General features: G+C 32.3%; 1 protein-coding gene and 1 long non-coding RNA gene across 4 annotated transcripts in view; one reads left to right on the top strand and one right to left on the bottom strand.

Annotated features, from left to right (window-relative positions):
- Nucleotides 1–9,952: 9,952 nt before the first annotated feature.
- On the bottom strand, nucleotides 9,953–21,422 carry LOC105218460 (LIM domain kinase 1). Of its 3 annotated transcripts, none has more exons than XM_054230855.1 (7): nucleotides 21,265–21,422; nucleotides 19,813–20,608; nucleotides 17,634–17,726; nucleotides 15,020–16,457; nucleotides 14,799–14,953; nucleotides 12,811–14,702; nucleotides 9,953–11,121 (listed from the first exon to the last, which is right to left on the bottom strand). In XM_054230855.1, exons 1-7 carry the CDS (start codon nucleotides 21,284–21,286, stop codon nucleotides 10,814–10,816), a joined length of 4,704 nt encoding a protein of 1,567 aa, XP_054086830.1. In that variant the 5' UTR covers nucleotides 21,287–21,422; the 3' UTR covers nucleotides 9,953–10,813. The 3 variants fall into 3 exon arrangements, with proteins under 3 accessions (XP_054086830.1, XP_054086831.1, XP_054086832.1); XM_054230856.1 differs by having other exon boundaries at nucleotides 17,634–17,723; XM_054230857.1 differs by lacking the exon at nucleotides 17,634–17,726.
- LOC128921898 (uncharacterized) overlaps nucleotides 18,541–26,133 on the top strand; it is a 62,985-nt gene continuing 55,392 nt past the window's right edge. Inside the window, exon 1 of the long non-coding RNA XR_008471226.1 lies at nucleotides 18,541–19,465. This is a non-coding gene — a long non-coding RNA (uncharacterized LOC128921898). The remainder of the gene's footprint in view (nucleotides 19,466–26,133) is intronic.

Below are 26,133 nucleotides of genomic sequence, written 5' to 3'. Positions count from 1 at the left end.
AGTAGATTAGACATTAATAGTAATGTCTTAATGATCAGCTGCGTAAAGATTACAACGAATTGAGTTGTTCATGTTTTCTATGTTTAGTCCTATCCGCTTGTAATTAGAGAGCTTCAGATGTAGCCGAAGTTGTAAGGAACTAACTGGAAAACCAACCCCGTTGAAATCAACTGATGCTGCAAATCTTCTTCTTCTTCTTGACTGGCGTAGAAACCGCTTACGCGGTTATAGTCGAGTCCACAACAGCGCGCAACGCATCTCTCCCTTTGGCAGTTTGGCGCCAATTGGTAATGCCAAGTGAAGACAGGTCCTTCTCCACCTGGTCCTTCCATCGGAGTGGAGGTCTCCCTCTTCCTCGGCTTCCACCAGAGGGTACTGCATCGAAAACTTTCAGAGCTGGGGCACCATTCGAACAACATGACCCAGCCAGCGTAGCCGCTGACTTTTAATTCGCTGGACTATGTCTATGTCGTCGAACAACACATACAGCTCATCATTCCATCTTCTGCGGTATTCGCCGTTGCCAATGTTTAAGGGACCATAAATCCTCCGCAAAACCTTTCTCTCGAAAACTCCTAGTGCCGTCTCATCGGATGTTGACACCGTCCACGCTTCTGCACCATAAAGTAGGACGGGATCTGCTGCTGATCACGGCAATTAAAAGCGCACAGAAAGAGATAAAAAGTAAGGTGAGAGGGCGCGAAACCGAAGATCCGGGGGTAGATAGAAAGAGAGGCCGCTTACAACCCAAAGGTACTCGAAGTCCTCCAGGTTTGCCCAGATGCATGAAACGCTAGAGGCTAAGTTGAAAAGATCGTGAATTGGTCGAAGACTTGGACCAACGATACAAAGAGCTCAGGCGCTCGAACCAGATGAGAGCTAGTTATGCGGGGATCAAAGCTATATTCCTTACATTCTAAATAATGTATTATCCATCGCGGCCCCGAATTTTAAGCAGATAGTTTGGATCCACCCTAGTTGTGTGTGGTCATAACCGATTTGACTTTGGACTATAAACTCGGCAGTGTTACCCAACTGGTTAAGACCTTGTTTTATGGATGGCCGGCCAACGAAGTCCCCGGCAACCGATTTGAAGAGTTCAGGCTCTCGAACCAGATTTAGGCGGAAAGTCCGTTTTCCATCATACCGAGCTCGGATTTAGGCGGACGGCCCGTTTCCATTATAGTTATATATAACCATAACCGACTTGAGTAAGGACCGAGTCTACAGTCCTGATTTACGTTATTACGTTTTGTGTAGATACAATCAAAAGTAGACAGATAGATAAAGCTTACGTCACATACCGACCCCACTGAAGCAATAATGTGGTGTATTTGGCAGCAAGGAAGATTCACAGCTCGGATATCAGGAAGACAGAAAGCTTCTTAGGATTCTTCTAGATGTCCACGTCGTTGCAGGTTGTAAAGCCTGTACTGAACTTTGACTGAAGCACTTTTTCCTGGAGACTATATCGTCATCTACGTCGACTCAAGTACTCTGGAGCCAATAGTGAAAAGCTCGAGTTGAAGGTTGAGGCAGTAAAGTAAAGTCGGCTAGGCTCGTAGATGAGCTTTTCAAACGAAGCTTGTTAATCTACTTCCAAAGCCGTTTTTATTTGCAACCAAATTTTCAATGCTACCAAAAATTTTCTGAACTTTTCTTCAATCCCTTGCCACATCCACATCCCAACTGCGTACTCTCCATCCTTTCGAGTTTAGCGTAAAATTTATCAGCGCGTATTTTCCTGCCAATTGCGGTGTAACACCAAAAAACAAATAACAACAACTTCCGTATGCCGTACGCCATGCATATTAACGAGTCGAAACGAAACTAATTCAAGCAACCGCATTGATGACCAACTCTCCGCATACCGCCGCCAGGCGACAGGCTCCACGACATGTCCGGCCATCGAGCGACGGGGCTGCAAGCGATTCGTCACACATTTGAAGTGAAGTGATTTGATTTGGTGGGCGGATGGCACAAACACAGAGCGCAACTAATCCCAGTCTGAAAACATGTGTGTGTGTGTTTTCCTATCAAACTCGGATTGTTTGCGTTAATTTGCAACGAATGTTTTTTCAATGCTTGCTTTGATTGTTTGATTTCACGTTGTTGTTGTATTTGTATTTGTTGTTGTGGCCAATATTTATCCACCAAGCAAACAACCTACAGTGAATTGACTACAATCATGCCTTATGCTTTTTAAAATAGTCCAACTTGTAGCCTATCAAAATCACCCCCAGCGCTTGTGTTATCAACAAACAACTGCCTCTCCCAGCCAGCTCACCCTCTGAGCTCTACACAAATGGCCGCATTTAAGTAGTACCACAAAGTAGATTACTTCGTACGTGATATGCATATCGAAAATGTTTTTGCCTCAACACTCTGCCCAAAAGCTGCATTGATGAGTTTGCAACTTAATCTTTGCCCAAGTACATATTTACACACCTAATTTGAACGAAAATTTCTTGTATGCGGCGTGTGTGGCACGACTCAGAAATCACAACGAACATATGTCCAGTGATGATATTCATTACAATATTTACCGAAATACTGATTGCCTAAAGATTATGGTGGATTAAATCGAGAGTTTAGAGCTGGAGAAGTCAAGTAATGAAGTTGTGTGAAGTTTGCTTTGGTATGAGGATTTCAAAAATTCTGAAAATTAAAAATATTTTGAGTTATCCAGTTATTTTCGGGCTTTTATCAAAAGCCCAAATAAAGAGTTACAAAAATTGAATTGAAGTTATTTCTGGTTTGCTTTTGTATAAGCATATAAAAAATTCTGAAAATTACATTTTTTGATGAATAGTCACAGTTGGTATGTAATTTTGATGGTAAAAGTATACGCTAAAATACAAAAATAATTTTATTTATTTAGATATTTTTCATTTTCCGCCCAGACCTAAAATATCTATTTACAAAAATGGAAAGGAATTTCACATTAATTCTATATTTAAAACCAAATTTATTTAAAACTATGATTCACTTAGAAAATTGATTTAAAACCAAAAATACTCTGAACTTTCATTGTTTCAGAGTCATTAATATTATTACTAAAGCATTAAAATTGTAGTTTTGAAAAATTTTACCCTATTGTGCAAAAAATGTAAAATACGTAAAATGGCTTTGACAACACATTGAAGTCATGTGAATGTATATTTTTTCAATTCTACCACTTTTATATTATGTTTACAGTATTTTTGTATTATTTCTAAACAAAAAACCTATAATTAACTGCACTTTCCGAGTTTCAAACCGCTGCAGCTATCCTTTAATAGCCAACATTTTTATATAAACCACCTGTTTTTATGCTACAACCGTAAATAAAACATAAAAAAATCTTATGAAAATTTTGTGTTTTTCATTCCAGAAATGAACTCCTACTAAGCTCACTGCGCTGACTCAAAAACTCAGCGAGCTAAGAAACCGCTAACCGCCGGCAGCATAGAGAAACCGCTCGTCCAGAACAGCTGCTAATGAGTTTATTAAGTTCAATGGTAAGTTGCACACATTCTTTTCATATTACAGTTACTCTTAGCCACTTTATTGTTTTTGTTTCGAGGAAAGCTTAAAATTTCCTTACTGTTTTGATATGTAAATTTCTTGCAACCGTATTTTGGCTATAGCCACATGATATGTTGTGCATCAAAAGAAGGTCCTGAAATTTTCCGAAATTCACAACAAAACAACAACAAATTTTACATATGCATTTAAATTTGTGGGAAGCTGAGAATATGCATATATGTGAGCGCTTACATATGTACCGCTTGCCAGTTTTAGCCGCTTCTTAGGGACTATACTAAAGTATGTTTACCCAGTTCACAATTTGTTCGTGCTTTTAAGCCCATTTATCATTAGAAATGTTTAAGGATCCAATACTTTGAAGGGTTTCGAAATAAATCATAGAAAAACAGTTTCGATTATGAAGAGACTCTTCCAACTCAGTCAGATCATGTCTTCTCCTCTTCTCAGTGTGTGACAAGTCTCCAGATGTGAAAACTAGAAAGCTCCAGGGCGAAATTACTTGACATAATTATTCAAGTTCTTCTTCAAAGGTTCGAAGAAAGTCATGTTGCACTCTTCCTCAATCTGAAGTCGTTCTACTAAATCGCCCAAGATACTACTTCCGGAAGCCTATATAGTCTGATCAGGATTTTTTGCCCTTACGAATTGTTAGTCTCTCTCGATCTCGGTTGCTTCCGCGCCATTGCCGATCTTTATCACATCTTTTCAACCTCATGACTTACTGGGTTACGAAACAACAGCTGTTCAGATTTCACTACTACGGTCAAAGTTTTTCAGTGTTCGATTGTTTTTCTTAAGTTTCCTGTAAGCTCGGCAGTTCGGTTTCGGTTCTACTTGTTTATGTGGTTTAAAAAGAAGTTAGTTAAGCTCTGGGCTAGTTTGTGGGATAGTTGCGCTTTCTTGTAAGTGCTTTGTTTATTTGTTTAGATAATAGTGCGATTTTAAGCAACAGCTGTGGTTTTGGAACACTGAAGGCAATAAAAATGATTTATTAAGAAATAAAAATGAGAGAGAAGTTAAAATATAGAATTTGGTCGAAGTGAGAGCAGAAGAGAGATTACGAAGAAAAGTCGTCGAAATTCAGCTGCACGGTTGGTCATTATTGGCTCTGTTACAGCAATTAAAGGGACTTGATTTAAGGTAATATATTTTTAGATTGTTAAAGCCTATCCAAAACTGCATAGCGACATATTTACATTCAAAAAACTTTCCAAAATCCGAAAAGCTATTCAAACTTAAAAGCTTGCCGCCGTTAAGGAAAGCTTAACTTCCTTATCAAATTTTAAAATATTACCTAATTTTTTTTATAATTGACGATATCGATAAAATATATCGAATTTTTTATCGATAAATTTTATTGATTGTTATCGATGTGGTCAATATATTTTTACCGTTGACGATATCGATACAAATGCACATTGATATTTTTATATACATACATACATGTAAATTTTTATCGATATTTTTATCGATTGTTATCGTTATGCTCAATATATTTTCCTTAAAAAGAAAGTGTAACGCTTTTCTATTTTTTTCTCATAATTAAAGAAACTTTATTTATAATCATAAAGGGGAGAGACATATTAAACGACAAGAGTCACAGGGGCGGTGTCTTTATTATATATATTTTTAAAGAGATTTTTCGAAGGCATTGCAAAATTAAATTGCTAATTTTTTAATAAAAAAAACTTTTAATATTAAAAAAAACTTAACTTAATGAATTACAAAATAAATAAATAAAATTAACAAAAAATAAAATAAAATACACAATAAATATAATAATATAAAAATTTAAAAATACTAATAATAATACTTTTTTAAATTTAGGAAAATCATAACAAAATTAATTATTTGACTTTTCAAAAATTAAATACAAAACCACTAAAAATTTAAAAAAATATATAAAATTTAAACAAGTTCGAATTTCTTAAATTAAAAATACAACGAAGATTAAAAAGTAAAAAAATTAAATATAAAAAAAATAAAAATGTATGAAATTTTTTTTATTGATAACTTTTCCAATAAATAAGCTGATAAAAAAATAAAATATTTAAAAATATATAAAAATAAATTTAAATTGCAAAAAAATTATTTATTTTATTTATTTATTTATTTTAATAAACATTAAATTATAAGTATTAATTATAAAAAAAAATATTTAATTATAATTATTAATTATAAGAAATATCATAAATATAGTTTCAAAAATAATCATAAAATTATAGAAAAGTTAAAAATTAATAAAACCAAAAAGAAAAAGTTAAATGATTTTTGAAATTGTTAATTAGTAATTAAAATTTAAATTAATAAAAAAAAATAAAAAATAAAAAAAAATATTGCATATAATAATAATATAATATAAAAGAAATTATAAATTATAATTATAAAATAAAACAAATTATAAATTAATTAATTAAAACACTAATATCAAAAATATATACAAAATGAATATACTAAAATTAAAAAAATATATTAATAAATTAGTATATAATATAAAAATTTAAAAATTATGTATTTCTTAAAATAATAACTCATTATTGTGCCTTAAATTAATAATTAATCATAGTAAATTACACCAATGCAAACGTAGAGCAACAAGCATTTAATTACACATGAATTTATGTATATACAACAATTTCTTAAATTTAAGTCTTTAATATTTGTTTTTGGCGCAATTAATTGCATAGTCTCGCTTTTATAAAGACACATCGTGTCTTCATTCTTTATTTATTGCAACAGTGTTTATATTACCACACGTGTGTATGTGCGTGTAATGAGTATTGTTCAATTTTGCTTAGATTGTACGCTTATAAATTAGTTAATTTCTTCATTTACTTAGAAATAATAACAAAAATATTTTTAGTACATTTAATAGAGATAATTTATAATTGTTGTGGAGATATAATTTTTTTTTTTAATAATTTTAGTTTTACTTTTTTTATTTAATTTCTTTATTTTTATTATATTATTATTTATTTTTTTTTAATATTTAGTTTTAAATTTTAATATTATATAATTATTATATTATAATTATTTATATATATTTTTTATTGATTTATTTTTTTTTTTAATATTTAATTTTAAATTTTAATATTATATAATTATTATATTATAATTATTTATACAAATTTTTTATTTATTTATTTTTTTATTTAATTCCACTTTAATATTTTATTTTATTATTATTTTTTTAAATTTTATTCATTATTGTACTTCTTATGTTTTTTAATTATTGTAATTTATTTTTGAAATTTTTCACTTGATATTTTTTCTAAGTTATTATCATGGTTATTATTATAATTAAATTTTTCATTTTTAATTTTTTATTTTATTTTCTTTATTTTTTACATTTAATATTTTATTGTATTATTATTTTTTAATTTTTATTATTATTAATAATTTTTTTATTTTATTTTTTAAATTTTTATATTTTATTTTTTATTTTATTTCTTAATAATATTTTTAATATTAAATATTTTTTACATATATTTTTTTAATTTTCTCCTATTTTATATATTATTTATATAGAATTTTTTATATTATTTTTGATCAGCTTTTATCTTCATTGTGTTAATTTTCATTAACCAAAATGTTAAATAACAATAGCAAAATTATGTAACCACTTAAGGAGCATTAATATTGACATCAATCATCAATATTTTTGTATTATTTTATAAAATATTAGTAATAATATTATTTACTTCTTATTAAAATATTAAAAGGTTTAATATTTATTGCATATCATCAGTACTTTCAATATTTCTACAATAATACTCTTTGTTTAGTTGCTTCCCTCAATCCCTTTATTATTATTTTCAAATATTAATCACAGTTTATTTGTCAAAAATAGAAATCTGTCGAAAAGAGTGGCAACATTGTTGGTCCACATTTTTTTCTGTGGTATTTGAGCAATTATAAATTAAAAAATATGAATATTAAAAAAAAATAAATAAATAAAATAATATAAAATAAAATAATATAAAATAAAATAACATTAAAAATAAAAAAATAAACATAAATAAATTAAAAAAGTTATTTAAAAAAATGAAATTAATAATAAATATTTATAAAAAATATAAAAAAATAAAAAAAATAAATTTAAAAAAAATAAATAAATTTAAAAAACAATATAAATTTTTTATAAACATTGTTGGTCCACATTTTCTGTGGTATTTGAGCACTTATAAATTAAAAAATATGAATATTAAAAAAAATAAATAAATAAAATAATATAAATGAAATAAAATAAAATAAAATAAAATAAAAAAAACTAAAAATAAACATAAATAAATTAAAAAAGTTATTTAAAAAAAATGAAATTAATAATAAAAAATTATAAAAATAAAAACTAAATTTAAAAAAAATAAATAAATTTAAAAAACAATATAAATTATTCATAAATTTTTTCATTAATTTCTCTAAATTTTTTCTTGAGTTATTTTTTAATTTTAATTTGTTCTTTCTTAATTTTATCATTTATTTTATTATAAATTTTTTTTTTGCCGACTGAAATTTTTATTTCAAGTATATAATTAATTTTTCTAATAGTTTCCAAAATATTTCTTTTACGATTTTTGAGCAAATTTGTTGAGCGCTGAGGGAAATTTGTTTTGTTAATGAATAAAATAAAATGTTGTATATATGCATTTAATTTTTTGACTAAAATTATTTTTTCGTTTTTTTTTTATTTATTTTCGAGAAAATACTTCCTTTTAATTTTTAAACGCATTAAACTTTTTCGGCATTTCATTTAAATTTTTTTCAAATCTGCAATCCACAAATTTTATGAAAAACCTAATATTATTTGAAATGATAAAATAAAAAAACTAACCTCAAAAAAAAAAATAAATTAAAATTGCAAAACAAATTTTTTTATTTGAAAAAATTAAATATTTTTATATTTTATTTAAAGTGTCGATTTAAAACTTAATTGTTTATTGTAAAAACTTAAAAAATATTCATTTTTGATTCATGCTTAATAAAAATATTGGTATTAACATTATTATAAAAATAAAATTGTGCGAAAATGGCAAAAAATGTAATTTTATAATACTAGAAAATTTCGGAATGTTATTTTAGTAGTGTATATATTCGTTTTTTGTATAAATTAATTGTTTTAATAGTTTAAAATTGTTAAAAAAAAACCTTAAAATAATTTTAGTAATACATATGTAAATGTAAAAATTTCGAATCAGGAATGCTTTTTTTGCCTTTAAATAGCAGCTCGTAACAAGAAGTCTATAAAAGTTGTATGTTAATACATTAAAATAGTGTAAAAAATATACGCTTAAAATACCGTTTTTAACTAATTAAATACTGTTAATATGTTTAAAAAATAGTTTTTAACAAATATTTTAGTGCTAAATTAATGGTATAATAGTCATAATAGAAAAAAAAATAACTTTTGCAATTAAAAATTAATATAAAAGTTTCATACTGCCAGTTGTTAATTATTTAAAGTTCGAATATTACTATTTTGTATAGCAAATAACATTTCTCGATGGATTATTTTATTTTTTATTATTAAATTTGCAAGAATTTTGGCAATTTTTGTGGTATAAACAAACTGCTGCAAAACCTCATAGGCATTAAACAACTTTTTACAACAACTTCGAATTTTCGAACATCAAATTTTATGCTAAAATTGACTTTTAAAGGAACTAACTTGCATATTTTTGTGGCATTTTTGTAGTTTGAAAATTTAAGTAACACGTATTTGGACAAATTTTAGCAATTTTAGTAAAGACAAATATTTTGACAACTTCGAATTTTCGAACATCAAGTTTTATGCTAAAATTGACTTTTAAAGGAACTAACTTGCATATATTTGTGGCATTTTTGTAGTTTGAAAATTTAAGTAACACGTTTTTGAACAAATTTAACAATTTTAGTACAAATACAGCAATTTTAAATTTTTTTTAATAATTCGTAGATGTTTAAACAAGAATTTTAGGAATAATTTAAGTGTAAGTGTATTTGCAAGACATAATAACCATTAAACATCTTTTTTTCATAAACTTCGAATTTTCGAACATCTAATTTTTTGTCAAACTTAATGAAATTTTGCATATATTTGCTATATTTTAATTTTTTTAAATGTTTCGTAGCAGATTTTTGAAACTTCGAATTTTCGAACATCAATTTTTTTGCCACAATTAATGATGTTTTGCATATATTTGCTAGATTTCAATATTTTTAAATGTTTAGTGGCAGATTCAGGAAAGATTTTATGCGATTTTATTATAAAAAAAAATATTTTGTATTTTTTAACTTTTTTCCTTAAGTTACAATTGTTTTTTAGTACTTTAATTTGTTGCATATTTGCTTATATACCTAATAGACTTTAGTATGTGCGCTTCCAAATTGCATTTAGAATATGTTTTGCGCGCTACAAATATATATATATTTTTGTGTTATAGAAATATTTTTCGTTTTCAGTTTTCTCATTTCGAATGGCACTATAGTGTAGGTGGTTAGCGATACATTAAGGAAATTCAGCTGTTTACTTTATATATTTAATTTCTTTATTTTTTTAATTACTAGTTAAAAGCTGGCAACAAATAACGCACAGTTGGAAGCAAATAAAAAGCGCGAAAAGTTAGTGGCGTTTTTGTTTTTTTTTTGTTTTTGTTATATTTTAGTACATTTTGTATTGAGTCAAGTTGTTTGTTAGTAATCTGTGAGGTAGTGATTAAGTGTTTTCTAACTGTTTCTTCACATCGTAATTTATTATTTTGTATACAAATATACGCCTTTTTAGTACTTGCTGGCCAAAATTTTTTTTTCGCACTTTTTCGTACATTAATCGTGTAAAAAGCATATTGCATTATAGATTCCTACATAGTTTAGGCACTTTTTTCCCACTAACAACTAGATATTATTTTCAACTTTTCATCTCTTTACAACTTACAGTTTAATAAACGCTTACAATTAATTGTTATTTAAATAAAATTGCAAATGTTTACCTATATTATATTCGTATGGCGCTCGTCTAACGCTTACATTCCTCAACTATATTGTATATAGCATACAAATTTACATACATACCGTTATTTATACACAATTTGTCTTTTTATGCTTGTCTTTTTTAAACTAATACACTTTTCATATAAACTGCTTACAACTTTCCATGCTATATTCGAATATGCAGTTCAAGTTCGAATCGAAAAAATTCAACTTTTACACACCCTACTGTACTTATTATCGTTTTGTTTCGTTTTAAATCTACAATTATTATACGCTCGGTACGCGCTCGTTTTAGTCTATTGCTTTCGTAAATATCAGATCAATATCGCGTAGAGAGTTGCTTACGCTTACGTCGTTCCAATTGTAATGCTTGTTCGGCGCTGCTATTCGCCGTGGCTGTGGCTACCACTGTGTTGCTCACGGCTGTAGCTTTTACATCGCTACTTTTGACTTTCACTTTCTGATCGGTTAGTTTCGCATTGAGGCGATGCACTTTTTCGGGACTGAGTATTGTAAGCCGGCTTGTACTTTTTACGCTCGCAGGTGTTGTTGTTGTTGTAAAATTACTATGCTGACTACTGTTGTTGGCAAGACTTTGACGCAGGCGTTGCTGTTGGGTTGGGGGTGCTGTAAAGAGCGGAAGGGTGATTAATGATTTTGGAAAAAAATTTAATACACTAAATGCATTATAAATATATAAAAAACTGCGTATGTGCTATAGAAGTATATATATGAATTTTCAAAACCATAACATTTCAGTTAAAAAATTTTCTCGAACAAAAGTATTTTCGAAAAACAACTTTTATAGGGCATATATATAATTTTCTGTTTCAATAAGATTTAATCATTTACAAATTGGCCCGAATTGGTCAAATATGTGCGTGCGTGAGATTTTATCATTAGAACTCTTCAGTTAAAAAAGTTTCTTAAATAAAAGTTTTTCGAAAACATATTTTTTCATTACAAATGCTTTAATTATTCAAGAAAAGGGTAGAATTAGCTAAATATGTGTGGATCTCAAATTTCATAACCATAACACTTCAGATACAAAATTTCTTTGAACAAAAGTATTTTCGAAAAATGACTTTTATATGACACCTATATGTATTTTCGATTTAAGGTGCTATAATTATTCAAGAAAATGTTAGGATGAGCAAATGTGTGTGGATCTCAAATTTCATAACCATAACACTTCAAATAAACAATTTCTTCTAACAAAAGTATTTTCGAACAACAATTTTTATATGGCAGCTATGTTAATTTCTCATTACAAATGCTTTAATTATTCAAGAAAAATTTAGAATTAGCTAAATAAGTGCGAATCTCAAATTTCATAACCATAACACTTCAGATACAAAATTACAGGGCAGATATATAATTTTCTGTTTAAATAGCATTTCATTATTTACAAATTAACTCGAATTGGTCAAATATGTGAGAGAGATAGTTGATCAGAACTCTTCAGTTCAAAAAGTTTCTTAAACAAGAGTATTTTCGAACATAGATTTTTATATGACAGCTATATGTATTTATGTGTATTTATTTATGGTTATATTTTCGATTGAAAATGCTTTAATTATTCATGGAAAAGATAGTAATAGCAGTAGAAATGTGTATATAAAATTTCACAAACCTAACTCTTGAGATCAAAAAGTTTTCGAAGAAATGTTTTTTCGAAATTTAATTTTTACAGAAGAGCTGCCTGAATTGTTATTTAAAAATTCGTACAGAAATTATTATATTAACTGTATTCTAAAGGAATTAAAAATTCGAACATTTCGAAATTATTTCGAACTTCATTTTCTATACAAAGATGTGCTCATAAGACTAATTTTTCAATATCTCATAATATATATTTAATATTTTTTTTCGAACAAAAGTATATTTTCGAAAATAAAATATTTCGAAAACATAATTTTCCTGTATATTTTTTTTTCAGAATTTTTTATGTTAAGCTTTTTGTTACGTACATATTTTTTCAAACTTTAATTATTTCGAATTTGTTTTCGAAATTTAACTTTGTTCGATTTTTTTTTCGATACAAAGATGTGCTCATAAGACTAATTTTTCAATATCCCATAACATATATTTAATATTTTTTTCGAACAAAAGTATATTTTCGAAAATAAAATATTTCGAAAACATAATTTTCCTGTATATTTTTTTTCAGAATTTTTTATGTTAAGCTTTTTGTTACGTACATATTTTTTCAAACTTTAATTATTTCGAATTTGTTTTCGAAATTTAACTTTGTTCGATTTTTTTTTTTCGAAGTTAAATTTTTATATACATTTTTCGAAGTAAATAATAACTCACCTGTGTTTTGCACATCATGTCTGTTCGCCAGTCGACGCGCGTCGCTGGCCTTCGTGGGCGAAAGTGTACGCCGTTGCGAGGCCTGTGTCGGTTCACGCGTCGTCGTTGTCGTCGCGGACGGCTTCGTTGAACTACGCAAGCCAAAGATACGGCTCTTACTGGTCACCGCTACCTTTTCTGGCTTTTCCGCCTGCCAAGGCTGTTCATTTGTACTCTCTTTGCCGCTATTGAGGCGACGATTCTTTTTCGGTGTCGTCTCCACCGGCGTTACAGCAGGCGTCGTAGTAACCGTTGTTGCAGCCAAACGCGCGGACGCGCTCTCCACAACCTCCTCCGCTGCCGCCTCATTGAGGTAACTACGAAATGTGCTCACTGGACGTTTGGGCGATTTCGCGCGCTTGCCGCTACCGCCACCCGGACTGTTTTTATCTTTACGCGTTGCTACCGGTGTTAACGCAGTCATCGGCGGCAGCCCAGTATGCAGATTCTCCAGTGACTCAGAGTGCGGTGTGTACAATTCGACTTGCTTTGGTGGCTGCTTGCGTCCAAATATCGGCGTTTGATTAATGCGATAGGTGCTGCTGCTGCTTGACGCGACGTTTCCAGATCCAGGCAGGCGCGCAAGCTCACTGGTCGGCGTGCCGGCGGGTGAGGCGGCAGCGCTTGCTGCTTCCAGACGCTGGAACATTTTTAATGCCTCGGGTGGCGTTTTGTACACACTCTCACTGGCGTTCGCCGGCTCTGTCGGACTGGTGACAATGGAGCGCGAGTTGCGCGAGCGAAAGAAGGTCTTCATTGAGTTTTGTGAATTGCTGAAATTGCGCCGATTCGCCGCGTCGATTGTTTCGAATTTGTTGCGACACAAATTCAGCTTCGTGCGTATGTCGTCGAGCGCGTTTTTGTACGATTTCGCGGCGATCTTCTTCTGTATTTGCTGCATGGTGCTCAGCGTCGCTGCATCCACCACTTCAGTGGGCGCACTGGCAGTCGGTGTTTGCGCGCTGGTGCTTGCTGTGACGCTCAACTGCATTTCAGCATCTACCGCCGTCTGCACAGGCGCTGACTCTTTCGCCTCGTCGCTTTGTACTTCATCTTCAGCGTGCTCTTCTTCTTGCAAAACTGCCGGTCGATTTATCAAATGCGCCGCCGGCATTTCACACTCCACCGCTTTCAACTCATCCGGCGCGTTCACCTCGTGATAGTTGAGACTCGTGTCGCAGCTAGAGTCGAAATCTGAGCAATAATTCAAATCCTTCACATTATTCAAACGCAAATCGCCATCACGATTGATGTCCAATAGAAAACCCTTCTCGCCATACGGACGACTCTTCTTCGCGCCGCTACCATTACAGCTACTCAGTGGCGCAACGCCGCGCGCACCATTCTGCAGCGTCTGCTTCACCGCTTCCAAGACGCGCTCGGTACTCTTATTCTCTGGCGTCACGCCACGTTGTTGCGCGGCCTGCATGAGCCGTTGGCGGCGGCGTGCGCGCATGCTATCGCGTATACGCTCACCAGTGGGCGAGAAGTCTTTACCCAAGTGTGGAGATTTCGGCATATCTCTGCGCAGTATAACCGCATTCTCTTTGCCTTCCATTTTCGTCACATCGTGGAATTCACTTTCGTCTTTAAAGCTTTCGGCGCATACACTGGGCTGTGTCACAGCAAGCGCGGGCTTCGGTGGCGTTTGCTTGCGCTGCGCGCCCAAATCGTCCAGATCATCGCGACTGCGATTCGACTTCGGCGTGAGCATGCCATCCGGCGTGCTGCTGATGCTTATGGTGCCCTGATAGTTTTCTATATCGTACAGTAGATCAGCGGGCAGTGGTTGATTCATGGCACTGGAGGCCAGCAGACTTTCCAACCAAATCTCGAGTATTTCAAAGGACGGTCTAAGATTGTTGGTAAAGCAGGAAATATAAGATAAACTTAGTCTTATATAAGATAAACTTACTCTTTTAAGACAAAAATATATAGAGGACACATACCTTTTATCAGGATTGAGTTCACAGCAAAGGAAGGCGATTTTGAAAAAGGCCTCTGGGCACTGTTGGCAAAACTTCTCGCGGAATACCTTCTGGTTCAAGCCGAAATCGGAGGTGCGCGGCAGGAAATCTGGATCGGCTTGCACGCGTCCAATAATCTGGAAAACAAAATTGAAAAAAAAGTTAAAGTAAATAATTTAAAGTTGGCAACGCCGCTCACTCACCTCACACAGCATAATGCCGAACGAGAATACATCCACTTTCTCATCATACTTCAGTCCTTTCATCATTTCCGGCGCCATCCAGTAGGGATTGCCCACAACCGTGTAACGCTGGCGCCGCTGTCGACTCTTGCTGCGTCCCAAAGTGCCATTCGGACTCAGACACGCGCCGCCGGACCAACGCTCATTGCTGCTGCTACTACCGAGCGCAGTACCACCTGCCGGTCCACTGCTGCTGCCGGCGCTGAAGAACGGCGCGGTGATAATGCGCGCCAAACCGAAGTCCGCCACAATCACCGACTTGTCCTCGCGCACCAAACAGTTCAGCGAATTCAGGTCACGATGTATGATGTTCATGCGATGCAGATAACTCATGCCGCAGGCGATATCCCTAGCGAATGAGACGCGTTGTGGCCATGTAAGTGGCAAGCCCGAATCGTGTATGAGCTCCTTCAGCGAACCGCCCGCTATATACTCAGTGACCAAATGCAGTTTCTTGTCCTTGTAGAGCACGCCAATGAAGCGCAACACATTCTTGTGATGCAGCGAACGCAGCACTGCTACCTCTTTGAGAAAATTACGCTGCGCTTCCTCATCCACGCGATACAACTCCTTGAGCACCATCACCTCCTTCGTCAGACGATGCGTCACCTTGTACACCTGCCCGAAGAAACCCTTGCCGAGCAGTTCGCCCAGCACCAGATCGGAGGCGCGAAAGATGCGTTGCGGTTTGGGCTCCACACGAAACGATTTCGTGCGCGACAAATCATAAATTTGCTCCGTCGGCGCATGTTGTTCATCCAGCAGCTTCGACATGCTGGAGCAGCGCTCCTTCTCACGCAAACGCATACCCAATTGTGTCGTGTCCGTTGCAGTTCCGTCAGTTTTGGCGGCGTTCGCTGTAACCGCGCCACCCATGGTCGGCCCAATGGAATGTGTGGAGCCTGCGTGTGGCAGCGTTGGCTGTTCACTCGCAATCATATGCAGATTCTTACATTTACGCAGTTGTCGTGTCTTCGTGCCGCTTATATAACCCTCATCCTTCCGCTTGTAAATGCGCTCCCTGTCGAGCTTGGTGAGACGTGTGGGCGAGCTGCCACCGCTACCGCAATCGCTGCTGTTGCTGTGCGGCGCGATTGTGCTGGTGCTGGTGCTGCAGGTGAGCGAATCGGTGACGCTGCGACGTCCGTACACTTCGATGCTTGACGCCGATGTGGCCAATGGCGGCAGGTCACTGTACGATGTGGGCCGTTGCAGTATGTCTGCTTGACTGCAGCTGCGACACACTTGCACAGGGTCGTGTTCGACGGTGAGCTGTAGTATTTTCTCGGTGCTGCGTATCAATTTGTCAATGTGTTCGATGGATGTGTCGTTAACGGGCGTGCCGTTCACCTCAAGTATGCGATCGCCGATGTGCAGATTGGCTAAATTAACGTCGATTCTGCGCGTGGAAGGGGTGCCAAGTGGTTGGAAGAGAAATTCAAAAATAAATTAGTGAAATTTGTGGTGAAGAAAGCATATTGATGAAATTTTTGTTGTGATCAATGGAATTCGGTCTGGTATAACATAATTTTGGCTCAAAAATTTATTTTTCGTATAAGTTCAGAGACTTTTTTGTTGTAGTTGTTAAATAAGATAAGACAGGCCATGCAGTCTTATCTTATTTATATTGATGTTATTGTTGTTGTAACTTCTAGCTCCTGTTGCTGCAATATAAAGCTCCATTTTTTGGGAAGAGACTCCATTTTTTGGGGAAAAAACTTTGAAATATGATAATTGACGACTTGTAGATAGTATCACGTACCAGCTTAGTCAACGGCCGGCAGTATATTTTCTAAAAGCGGTCTGACAGCATATGGCTTCTTCTCGCAAAAAACCAATTTTCAATTCTCCTATTGAAATTTTAGGTTAAGTTCGACTTAAACTCAAGTTTTCTAAAATTCCTTAAAGTAATATGTGTCCATAGATATAAATATATTTGTATAGCTCAATTGAGACCTCGAGTGAAGAATTATGATACTCCGAAATGAATTCTCTTTGTAAATGAAATATTCTAACCTCCAAAAAAATCTTTTTTTCTTTAAGTTTGTTTTTGTACAGTGTAGTTCTTGATTCATGGGAAAAAGCAAAAAAAATCACATAAAAATATGTATATTGCTGTTAAAAGACGATAAGAAGCCCAGCACAGCTTCAAAAGAAAGCATAGCTGACGCACAGTTCGCAGTTATTTATAAGGGCAGTCGAACAGTAACAATAATAACAAGTTTTAAATATAAATTACGGTAAATGGGAACTCATTATGGGGTCACATGAATAGTATAACGAATTCTGAGAGACTTCTAACGGGGTTTAACGCTCGTGACTGCGACAGCTAGCTCTAAATAACTGAAAGGGACGTCGGATTATATGCGGACCTAGTTTTTAAACACAGCAACGTTACCCAAACGGGTTTTTGGAAACATTACAACAACAACATTACTTTGCTTTCAATAAGCTATCTTATCCGACTAGACCGAAAGCCATTAACACTGGTATACTACCTAAAAAAATACATAAATCGTTAAAAATAATTATTAAATCAGATTCAAATTAGTGGAAAATAAGCATTTTAGTTTACCTATAATCGCTACCACAACACTGATCGATAACCGATGTTATAAAGGAGAAAACATATTTCCCCAGGCGACCATATATTCTACAAATGTATCTGCTTTGAGCGATGTACATGTATTGATGTAGGTTATAAAAATAGACGTTTACGTTTACAGTTATTTTGGTTGGTTATTATTATTATTATTTTTGTGTTTTTTTTTTTTATTATTATTATTATTGGATGTTGGTTAATTTGTGTTGGGATGATGATGATGAGTGATGCAGCAGGCGTTATTATTTTCGTTAATAAAAACGAATACGCACACCATTACAAGTTCATAAAAAGTCATAAGAAAGCACGTAGAGTAACAAGCGACAGCGTGAAGTAGAGAGCGTGTTTAATTTAAAGAGAGAGGGAGAGACAAAAAATATAAAAGTGATGCATTAGTAAAAAATGAATTAAAATGTTGGTTAAAAGTTACTATTAGTAGCGGGTGGTTTTTTTCTGCCATACATTTTAGCAGTGTGTTTTTAAGGAGTGGCAGGTGATTGTTATAAATTGTTATGTTAATATAATATATAATTTTTTTTAAGTTCACACAATTATTTAATTATTAAAGCTGAGCTATAAAGAAGCACAACACGTTACTTTTTTTTTTAATTAAACAATTATTGAAGTATAAATATTTTTAAAAATAATTAAAATTTTATACAAAAAAAAATTGTTGAAAAAATAAAAAATCGTAAAATCTTATATTTAAATGTTTAAATAATTTTACAATTTTATTTATTTTATTTCAATTTTTATTTTCAAAAATTAAGAGGAAATCACTAGGAGTTGGGTTATGTGTTTTCATATTTCTGTATTGCATTACAAATTTCATTAATTTCAATTTATTATAATCAATTATAAATGCAAGTGCATTTTTTTCTCTTCAAAAATTCATTAATTTCAATCTATTAACACTGCAAGTGCATTTTTTTTCTCCACAAATGTATCATATTTCATTTACAACACAAAAATATTTATTTTAAATAATTTTCGCATTCTTTGTTTGTTTTCATTTCGTTTTGACTCACATCAATCAAAGTCAAAGGCACTGCCACAAAACACACTGCTTTCAAAATTGTGCGCTGTTGTCAAATTATATACCAATTATAATTATCAACAGGGTTTGTGTAAACATATATTCTTTACAGCTTCCAAATCTCTATTTATTTACTATTTGTGTGCGCTACTGATCACTTACTACCCGCATTGACTTAAAAAATCGACTAATCATTTGCGCACAGCTGACCAGTATTGCGGCGCACACAGACCGGTTAAACGTACAAATCGTCCGATTGGGAGGCTTAACCATTGACGCTTATCAATAAACGCTTACACACACCGTTGCGGTATGGCGTATGACTAATACATTATTTTTTGCAATTGCGACATGAATATTGAAATGAATTTCAACGTAACTTCGCTTGCTAGCGTCCCTTACCGAAAGTGCGGTAAGCTGATAAGTTGGCCGTACACAAACGAACACAATACAATACACATATGCATACACATTATTTTCGCTTTATACAAAGAGCAGTAGCTTTAATATACGCTCTTGTAAAATAATAAAACAAAGCGCTGCTGTGCAAGTTAAAAGTAAACCGAATTGTGGTTATGGAGGCACTTGCGGCGCGTCTGTGCGACGAAGAGGCTAGCAAACGGCTGATAAGCGTGCAGGTATGCGGATTATTTTCAATGTAAATAAGTGAATAAATAACCGAGACATTTATCACTTGCATTAAACGAGTTGACACAGACGGACGCGCGAGCATATATATATTTCGACAAGTCAATTTTACGTGAAAGAGGTGAGTGCAACAATGTGCGCGCAATAGGAAAATTGGCTTGACAGTCATTGTTTACGACTTTTGTGTGTAAATGTGCTGCAGCGTCATGACGTGATCGCATGAAACAGCTGCAATCGATAAATCGAACTGAGTGACACAATTATTCGCGCTTTACACAAACAAAAAGTTTTTGATGCAATGTATTGATTTCTAGCGCTATATATACGCTCCCGAAAACGTTAGCGGTCACTACACGCACAAATAATTAAACTGATTTTGCTAAACAATTAGTTGCTGCAAATAGTAAGCTCGAGAGTATTAGTAGTTGTATTTAAGCTGTGTTTACCGCAATTAACGTTGTTACTCACTCAGATATGCGCACGGCCGGACAAACTTCGAGTGGACCGTCTAAGCGCTTTGCGTGTGTTGGCGAAGTGGCACGAAATGCACCGCCGCTGCCACTACCACTACCGCCATCCAAATAGTGACGTTGCACACTCACATTATCGACAGACAGACGTAGACCCGGTGCGGCATCTTTTGGTATCTCTACGAGACGTATGGAATGTATGGGTTTCGCACTACCACTAATTGTTTTCGTTTGCTTGTTGTTGCTGCTGCCACCATCAATGGTTACACTGGCGCTGAACGCATCTAAATCAGCCGCAACTGTGTGTGTTTCTTGTTGTTTGTAGCAATTGCCACAGTAGAGTTTGGAACGTTCCACCAGAGCGTACGCTTCACCCTCACCAATGAATACAGCACACGCGCTGCAACAAAAACATTCTGGATGAAATTTATGATCGCCAGCTACCATTACTGGTCCCGTTATGATGGCGCTGCATTGTTGACAGCATTCACCAAAGCGTTGATAGTAATCGTCACGACAGAAGAGTAAACCGTCCTTCTCGAAATACCAATTGTGCAAATGTGCATCACACACGGAGCAGCGGAAACAATCGCTATGCCATTCTTGACCCAACGCAATGACGAACTCCTCGCGACTCAAATTCAAGGCATTCAAGCAGCCGGCACAGGCTGTGCTATAGTTGGTGATGCGCGTGCCGGTTGTTGGTGTCTTTTGTTGCAGCTGTTGTGTGTTGCTAGTGTTGGAATTTGATGTTGTGGGCGGTGAACCGGTTGCCCTAGGAATGTGTTCGGTATCTGTAAGTGGGCCAAAGCGAAAAGTTTCATGAATTTGCATTACAAAGTCTTTAATGGGACACCTGCCAACTCAAACACACTGCGGTGCATATGCACTAACTGCCATTATTTTTGATTTTTTTTTTATTACACACATTTAACGTTTTGACCCTGACCCTGAAACGGCTAAATGGCGCCAGTCATTGCGCCAACTGCTGCTGCTCCTACAACAATGCTACAGCAATAGCAACAACAATAAACAAATACACACGCTCTTTACCCCAGCACTGGTGATTCACCCGTACTCTAAATTTCAACAAACCCCACTACAAACACACTAACAAATATAACAATAAACACTGTGCGAGTTGTACGGCAGACGCCACTCTGCTACTGCCATTAAAATCTAACAAAAGTCAATTGTATTGCTAGATATAATTAATTTGTAGCATATTTGTTGTTATTTAATAACATTTGTGGTGTGATTGCACAATTATTAGAAATATTTTAGTTGAAAACATAACGCCAGCAGCCATTACAAGTTGCAGCGCCCACGCAATGGTGTCGCAAGCAGTTTTACACTTGTTTTCGAGCTATAACGCTATAAAAATACTTTATTTTGTAATCAAAACACTTGTACGCTATTTGTATGCATGAAATTGCTTAATTTTCTTTACCAAAATTTAAATTTTTCGCCATTTTCCACTAAGAAGCTACATTATTCTCGTTTCGTCTGTTTTGTAGCGCTGTCCGTCGCAAATAATGAAAAAATAAAATTCCAATGGTTTGCTTTCCGAACAGTTCCCAATAGCAATTGTTTTTTGATTGCCAATTGTCAAAATGTATGTGCTGCCTTATGTGTTGAATTGCTTAAATAAATGACAGTATGGCAACACTGCTACTTAAATTTTGTTAGCAAAAGTGGCAGCACTAGGGAAACCGAAGTCGATATTTCAGTTTTTTAAAGATTTTTATTATAAACTCACCTTTGCTAACATAAAATAAATAGTTAAACACTTCTTCTCTTATATAATATTTATTTATCCACATTCAATACATCTTTTTCATTACAAGTTGTATGTTTGCCTGTATTATTTTATTAAACACATAAACAAATATGCTTTACCAATATTTATGATTTATAATATTGCAATTTTATTTAGCTAATTTTAAAAATGCTGCATTTATTTCAATTAAAATCTTTATTTTCCACACATTTTGACAATCATTTACATAAAATACGTCTGGCAGCATTGCAACTACCTTCGTTAAACGCAGCGCGCGTACTTCATCGGAAGCATCAGGTGTATTTAAGGAAATTGCATTAATTTCCGCTCGTTTAAAAACTTAAAATTAATAAAATTAAATATTCGAAGAAGTTAGCTATCGTAATTTTCCAAAAAAGTTGCAGTTTCGTTTAATTTCCACCAAATAACGTGTGTGTGAAATTAGGTGATAGCAACAAAAGCCATTTTTGCACAAAATGGCGTTTGCAGTACTGCCGATGACATGCAAATCTGCAAGTGCGTGTGTTTAATAAGTGAAACGAAGCATAATTGTGATTTTTCAGCAACTTTCTATTTCAACGGATCGAGAAAACAATTTTTTGGATCAAGCAAACTATTTTATGGATCAATATTATATAATTCAGCATTACTTTTCATCAATTAATAACAAAGGTATGCAATTCATTTCCATTTCGTCAGTACTGCGCTGACCCAAACTCTAAGTTTCGTAGCAGCTCTAAGCTGCTTTTAACTTTTAATTGAGAATTTATAGCTTAAATTGTCATTCCTTTAGGACTGCTTTGTTAATAATTACAATCATCTATACCTCCTACTATTATGACGGCAGCATGAATGTGTAAGTTTCCAATTATGATTTAAGGTGATAATTCCCTGTGACGGCCTATTTTTTAGTGATTTTTTTAGATTTTTTTTGTCTACGACCAGTAAATAGATAGAGCCTTAAGTGAATTATGATTTATTAAGTGTATATATACAGTAGAACTTCTCTAACTGGAATCAACATAATCCACAAAAAAATTTCGAGGAAATTTGTATGAAATTGCCTTTTAATGCCACTTCAAGAATTCGAGTTATGGAGAACTTCGAGTTATAGAAATTCGAGTTATGAAAGGAAATTCGTATGAAATTTGATTTTTAAACGCTATTGCCAATTTAAAAGTTCAAGTAATGGAGATCTTCGAGTTATGGAAGTTCCACTGTATATTGTTTAACTTTTATATAAAAAGTTAGATATTTCCATGATCTAATCTGAGTTACTTATTTTGTAAAATTATTAGAATATTTTATTTCTTTCCGTTGAATTCAATAATTACGTCATTTAGCGTTCTTATCTTATTTTTCTTATTATATTTTATACGTTCTTATTATATTTTTTCCAAAAAATGAACAAAATGTCTCAAATCTGTCAGCCCTGAAGCTCTTGGTTTGTTTCTGATAGTTAAACCGATAAAATTGGTTTCCATGACACCTAAAACCAATAAAATTTCAGATTCGAACTTCAAACCAATAATATCAGAATTCATGACACGAACCAGAATTTGTTGTCGGTTTGAATTCTGATTCCGACAACTGTCAGATTCCACAACAACCCTAAATGAATTGTATAAAGGAAGCTGCAATATTTGTTTTAATAAATTTCTACATTATTGTATGATTACGCTGCAACATTAAACTTTATTTTCCAAAATTTTGTTGACACACACACTCATGCTGCTGTCATAAGCGATAGTTTATTTAATAATTTTGTAATTACTACACCTGCTTGCCTTGTCCTTCATTTAAGGGATTAGGTGGGTTTCAGAGGCTAAAAACAAGGGTATTTTTACAATTATTTTTTTCAATATATACATACAATCATATATCTTACTCAAACAATTCAGCGTATCAAAGATTCATATTTAAACAGTATTTTGTGAAGTTTTTATTTACAAATTTCGAAAAATCAGACGTTGGCACCACATCTCGCATGACTTGTCCAAAATAAATGTCTTGCAGTGGACATCATAACTCATGAATGGTTCATCTAAAAACAATAAACCAGAAATATTTCGATAGTACATGGATACATCTAGTTAATGAATGAAGGAAAAAATAAAATATTGAAATTTCAGTTTTTGACAGAATTTTAAACAAAAAACCCACTTTTTAGTCAAATTTTCAGCATATACTGGCCCAAAAAAAAAAGTAGTTGTAATAAAAATATACAAAACTATTCGTTCATTAACTAGATTCCAAAGATGTGCGCGAAATTTGAGCAAAAACGATTCATAACTTTTTGAGTTAACGTGTCTATCGACTTGAAAAATTGTGTTTTGAGATAAACGCGTTTAAAGTTTTACATTCATACTGACGTGGCCTGATGGGCGGAACTTCTAAAGGGTATCATATCTCTAAGAATATTACTCGGATTGTTTTTTTTTGTAATTTTAAAGTTTTGAAACCCACCTAACCCCTTAATTCACACCACATGCTCATTAAATAAATACAAAATCGCCATTTTTCGTTTTTCACATATCCACTAAATTATTTTGAAATGTTTTCCAATATTTTTATTATTCACGTTGAAATATTTATATGCTTACATGGTAAGTTTACAAATTTGTTTGTTTGCAATTATTTCACTGTTGTTGTTGTTGTTGATTTAATGTTATACATTTATATGTATTTTATGTAATTTTTAATGCGCATTTGTAAATCTAATGTGTATTATAATATTAGTTAGGATTGTTTAGTTTTTTGCAATTTGCATTTAAATAATTATTTGTTTTTGCCACTACAAACTACGATATTTTGTTGTATGCCGCAACTTGGTTGGCGTTGAAAATTTACAAATTAATATATATAGCATATATATTTGATTTATTTATTGTTATAAACAAGTTTTAAAAATTAATTTACTGTTATGTGTTTTAGAATTTGGAATACGCGTTAAAATTGTGAATCATTTAACGAATTTATATTGTTGCAACAAAATTTACCAAAAATTTGCAACAAATTTTAATTTCTCATTGACTAATTAAAACGCAAAGTAAATAAACTGACTGTTTTACAATTTAATTTTTTGTTTTTGTTTTTGTTTGCGCGAAAAATGATTTTGGCGTTATGAACGCACCACATTTAATGCTAATATTTTACGCTGCGCATCAAATGTTAATGTTTTTGTTGCAAATTTGTACAAATTTTTAGCATTTTTTTTGCGAATTTTTAAAATTTTGTTGCAAATTTTCACAATTTTTTTTTTTGCAAAATTTTGTTGCAAAATTTTCACTTTTTTTCAATTTTTTTGAATCTTTTTCTTGCAAACTTTTACAATTTTTTTCATTATTATTTTTTCTGCGTAAAATCACTATAAATAATAAATACAACAATGCGTAAAATAAGCGCCGCAATAATTGGCAAATACACTTAAAGTAAGAATTATTTTTTTGTAGCATTAAATGTTAGTTAGTTTAAAACTAAATGATAATTGAACTTAGCATTAATTTACATTTAATATTAAATTATTATATTTTTATAGCGTTAAAGCAATAATATTTTAATTTTTTTTCCACGTAATATATAAAATAGCTTTACAACTAAAACACATAAAAAATAAAAAAATAACATAATTGCAAACGCTTTTGTAGTTACTACAAAAATAAATTTCAACGAAAAGTTATTTCTTTTTTAATTTATATATCTTACAAATTAGGCATTATGTACATTTAATATTAAACCAAAATTTAGGTTGTTAAATATATTTTGATTTTTTTTTTTCAAATTACTGTTTAACTTTGATTTTTAAAAGCTTTTAAAGAAAACGGCAAAACGCATTTGTCACATAATAATACGTGGTATTTTTTGTTGTTGTTTTTGAAAAAAAATGAGCAGTTTACGCGACACGCAAAGAAGTGAAAATAAATAGTTTTTTTTTTGAAACATTGTAAAGTTAAAATAATTTTTTTGAAGTGCTTGTGTAATAAAAATAATTTTTTTAAGTAAAATTTTAATTAAAAAAAAATTTACTTTATTAAAAAAAATTATTTTTATTAAACAAAATTATTTTTATTAAAAAAAAAAATTTAATTGAATTTTATTAAAAAAAATTATTTTTCATTAAAAAAATTTTTAATTAAATTTTTATTAAAAAAGATTATTTTTATAAAAAAAAAAATATTTTTATAAAATAATTTAAAATTTTTTTATATTTTTATAAAAAAAAATTTTCTACTAAAACAAATTTGAACTTTAGTCAACGCGTAAGCATTTTAATTAAAAAATTAAAGACTGTTTTTTACATGTTTTTTTGTTGTTGTTTGTAAAGTGTCTGCTTTTTGGCTCTTTAGGCCGACAAAAATTTTAATCCGGCTTTAATGTTTGCTTTTCAAATTTTTTTGCTCAATCTCTTTCTCGCCAAAACTGTCAATATGCAATTAAATATTTTATTTTTTTGTTTTTGTTATTTTATATAGTTTTTATATATGTAAATCTATTTGTTAATGTTGCTGTGCGCATTTGAACACAGCAACTACCAAGAAA

The sequence above is a fragment of the Zeugodacus cucurbitae genome, chromosome 5 (assembly GCF_028554725.1).
Source record: "Zeugodacus cucurbitae isolate PBARC_wt_2022May chromosome 5, idZeuCucr1.2, whole genome shotgun sequence".
Classification (NCBI taxonomy): domain Eukaryota; kingdom Metazoa; phylum Arthropoda; class Insecta; order Diptera; family Tephritidae; genus Zeugodacus; species Zeugodacus cucurbitae.
This window is presented reverse-complemented; position numbering and strand designations above follow the sequence as displayed.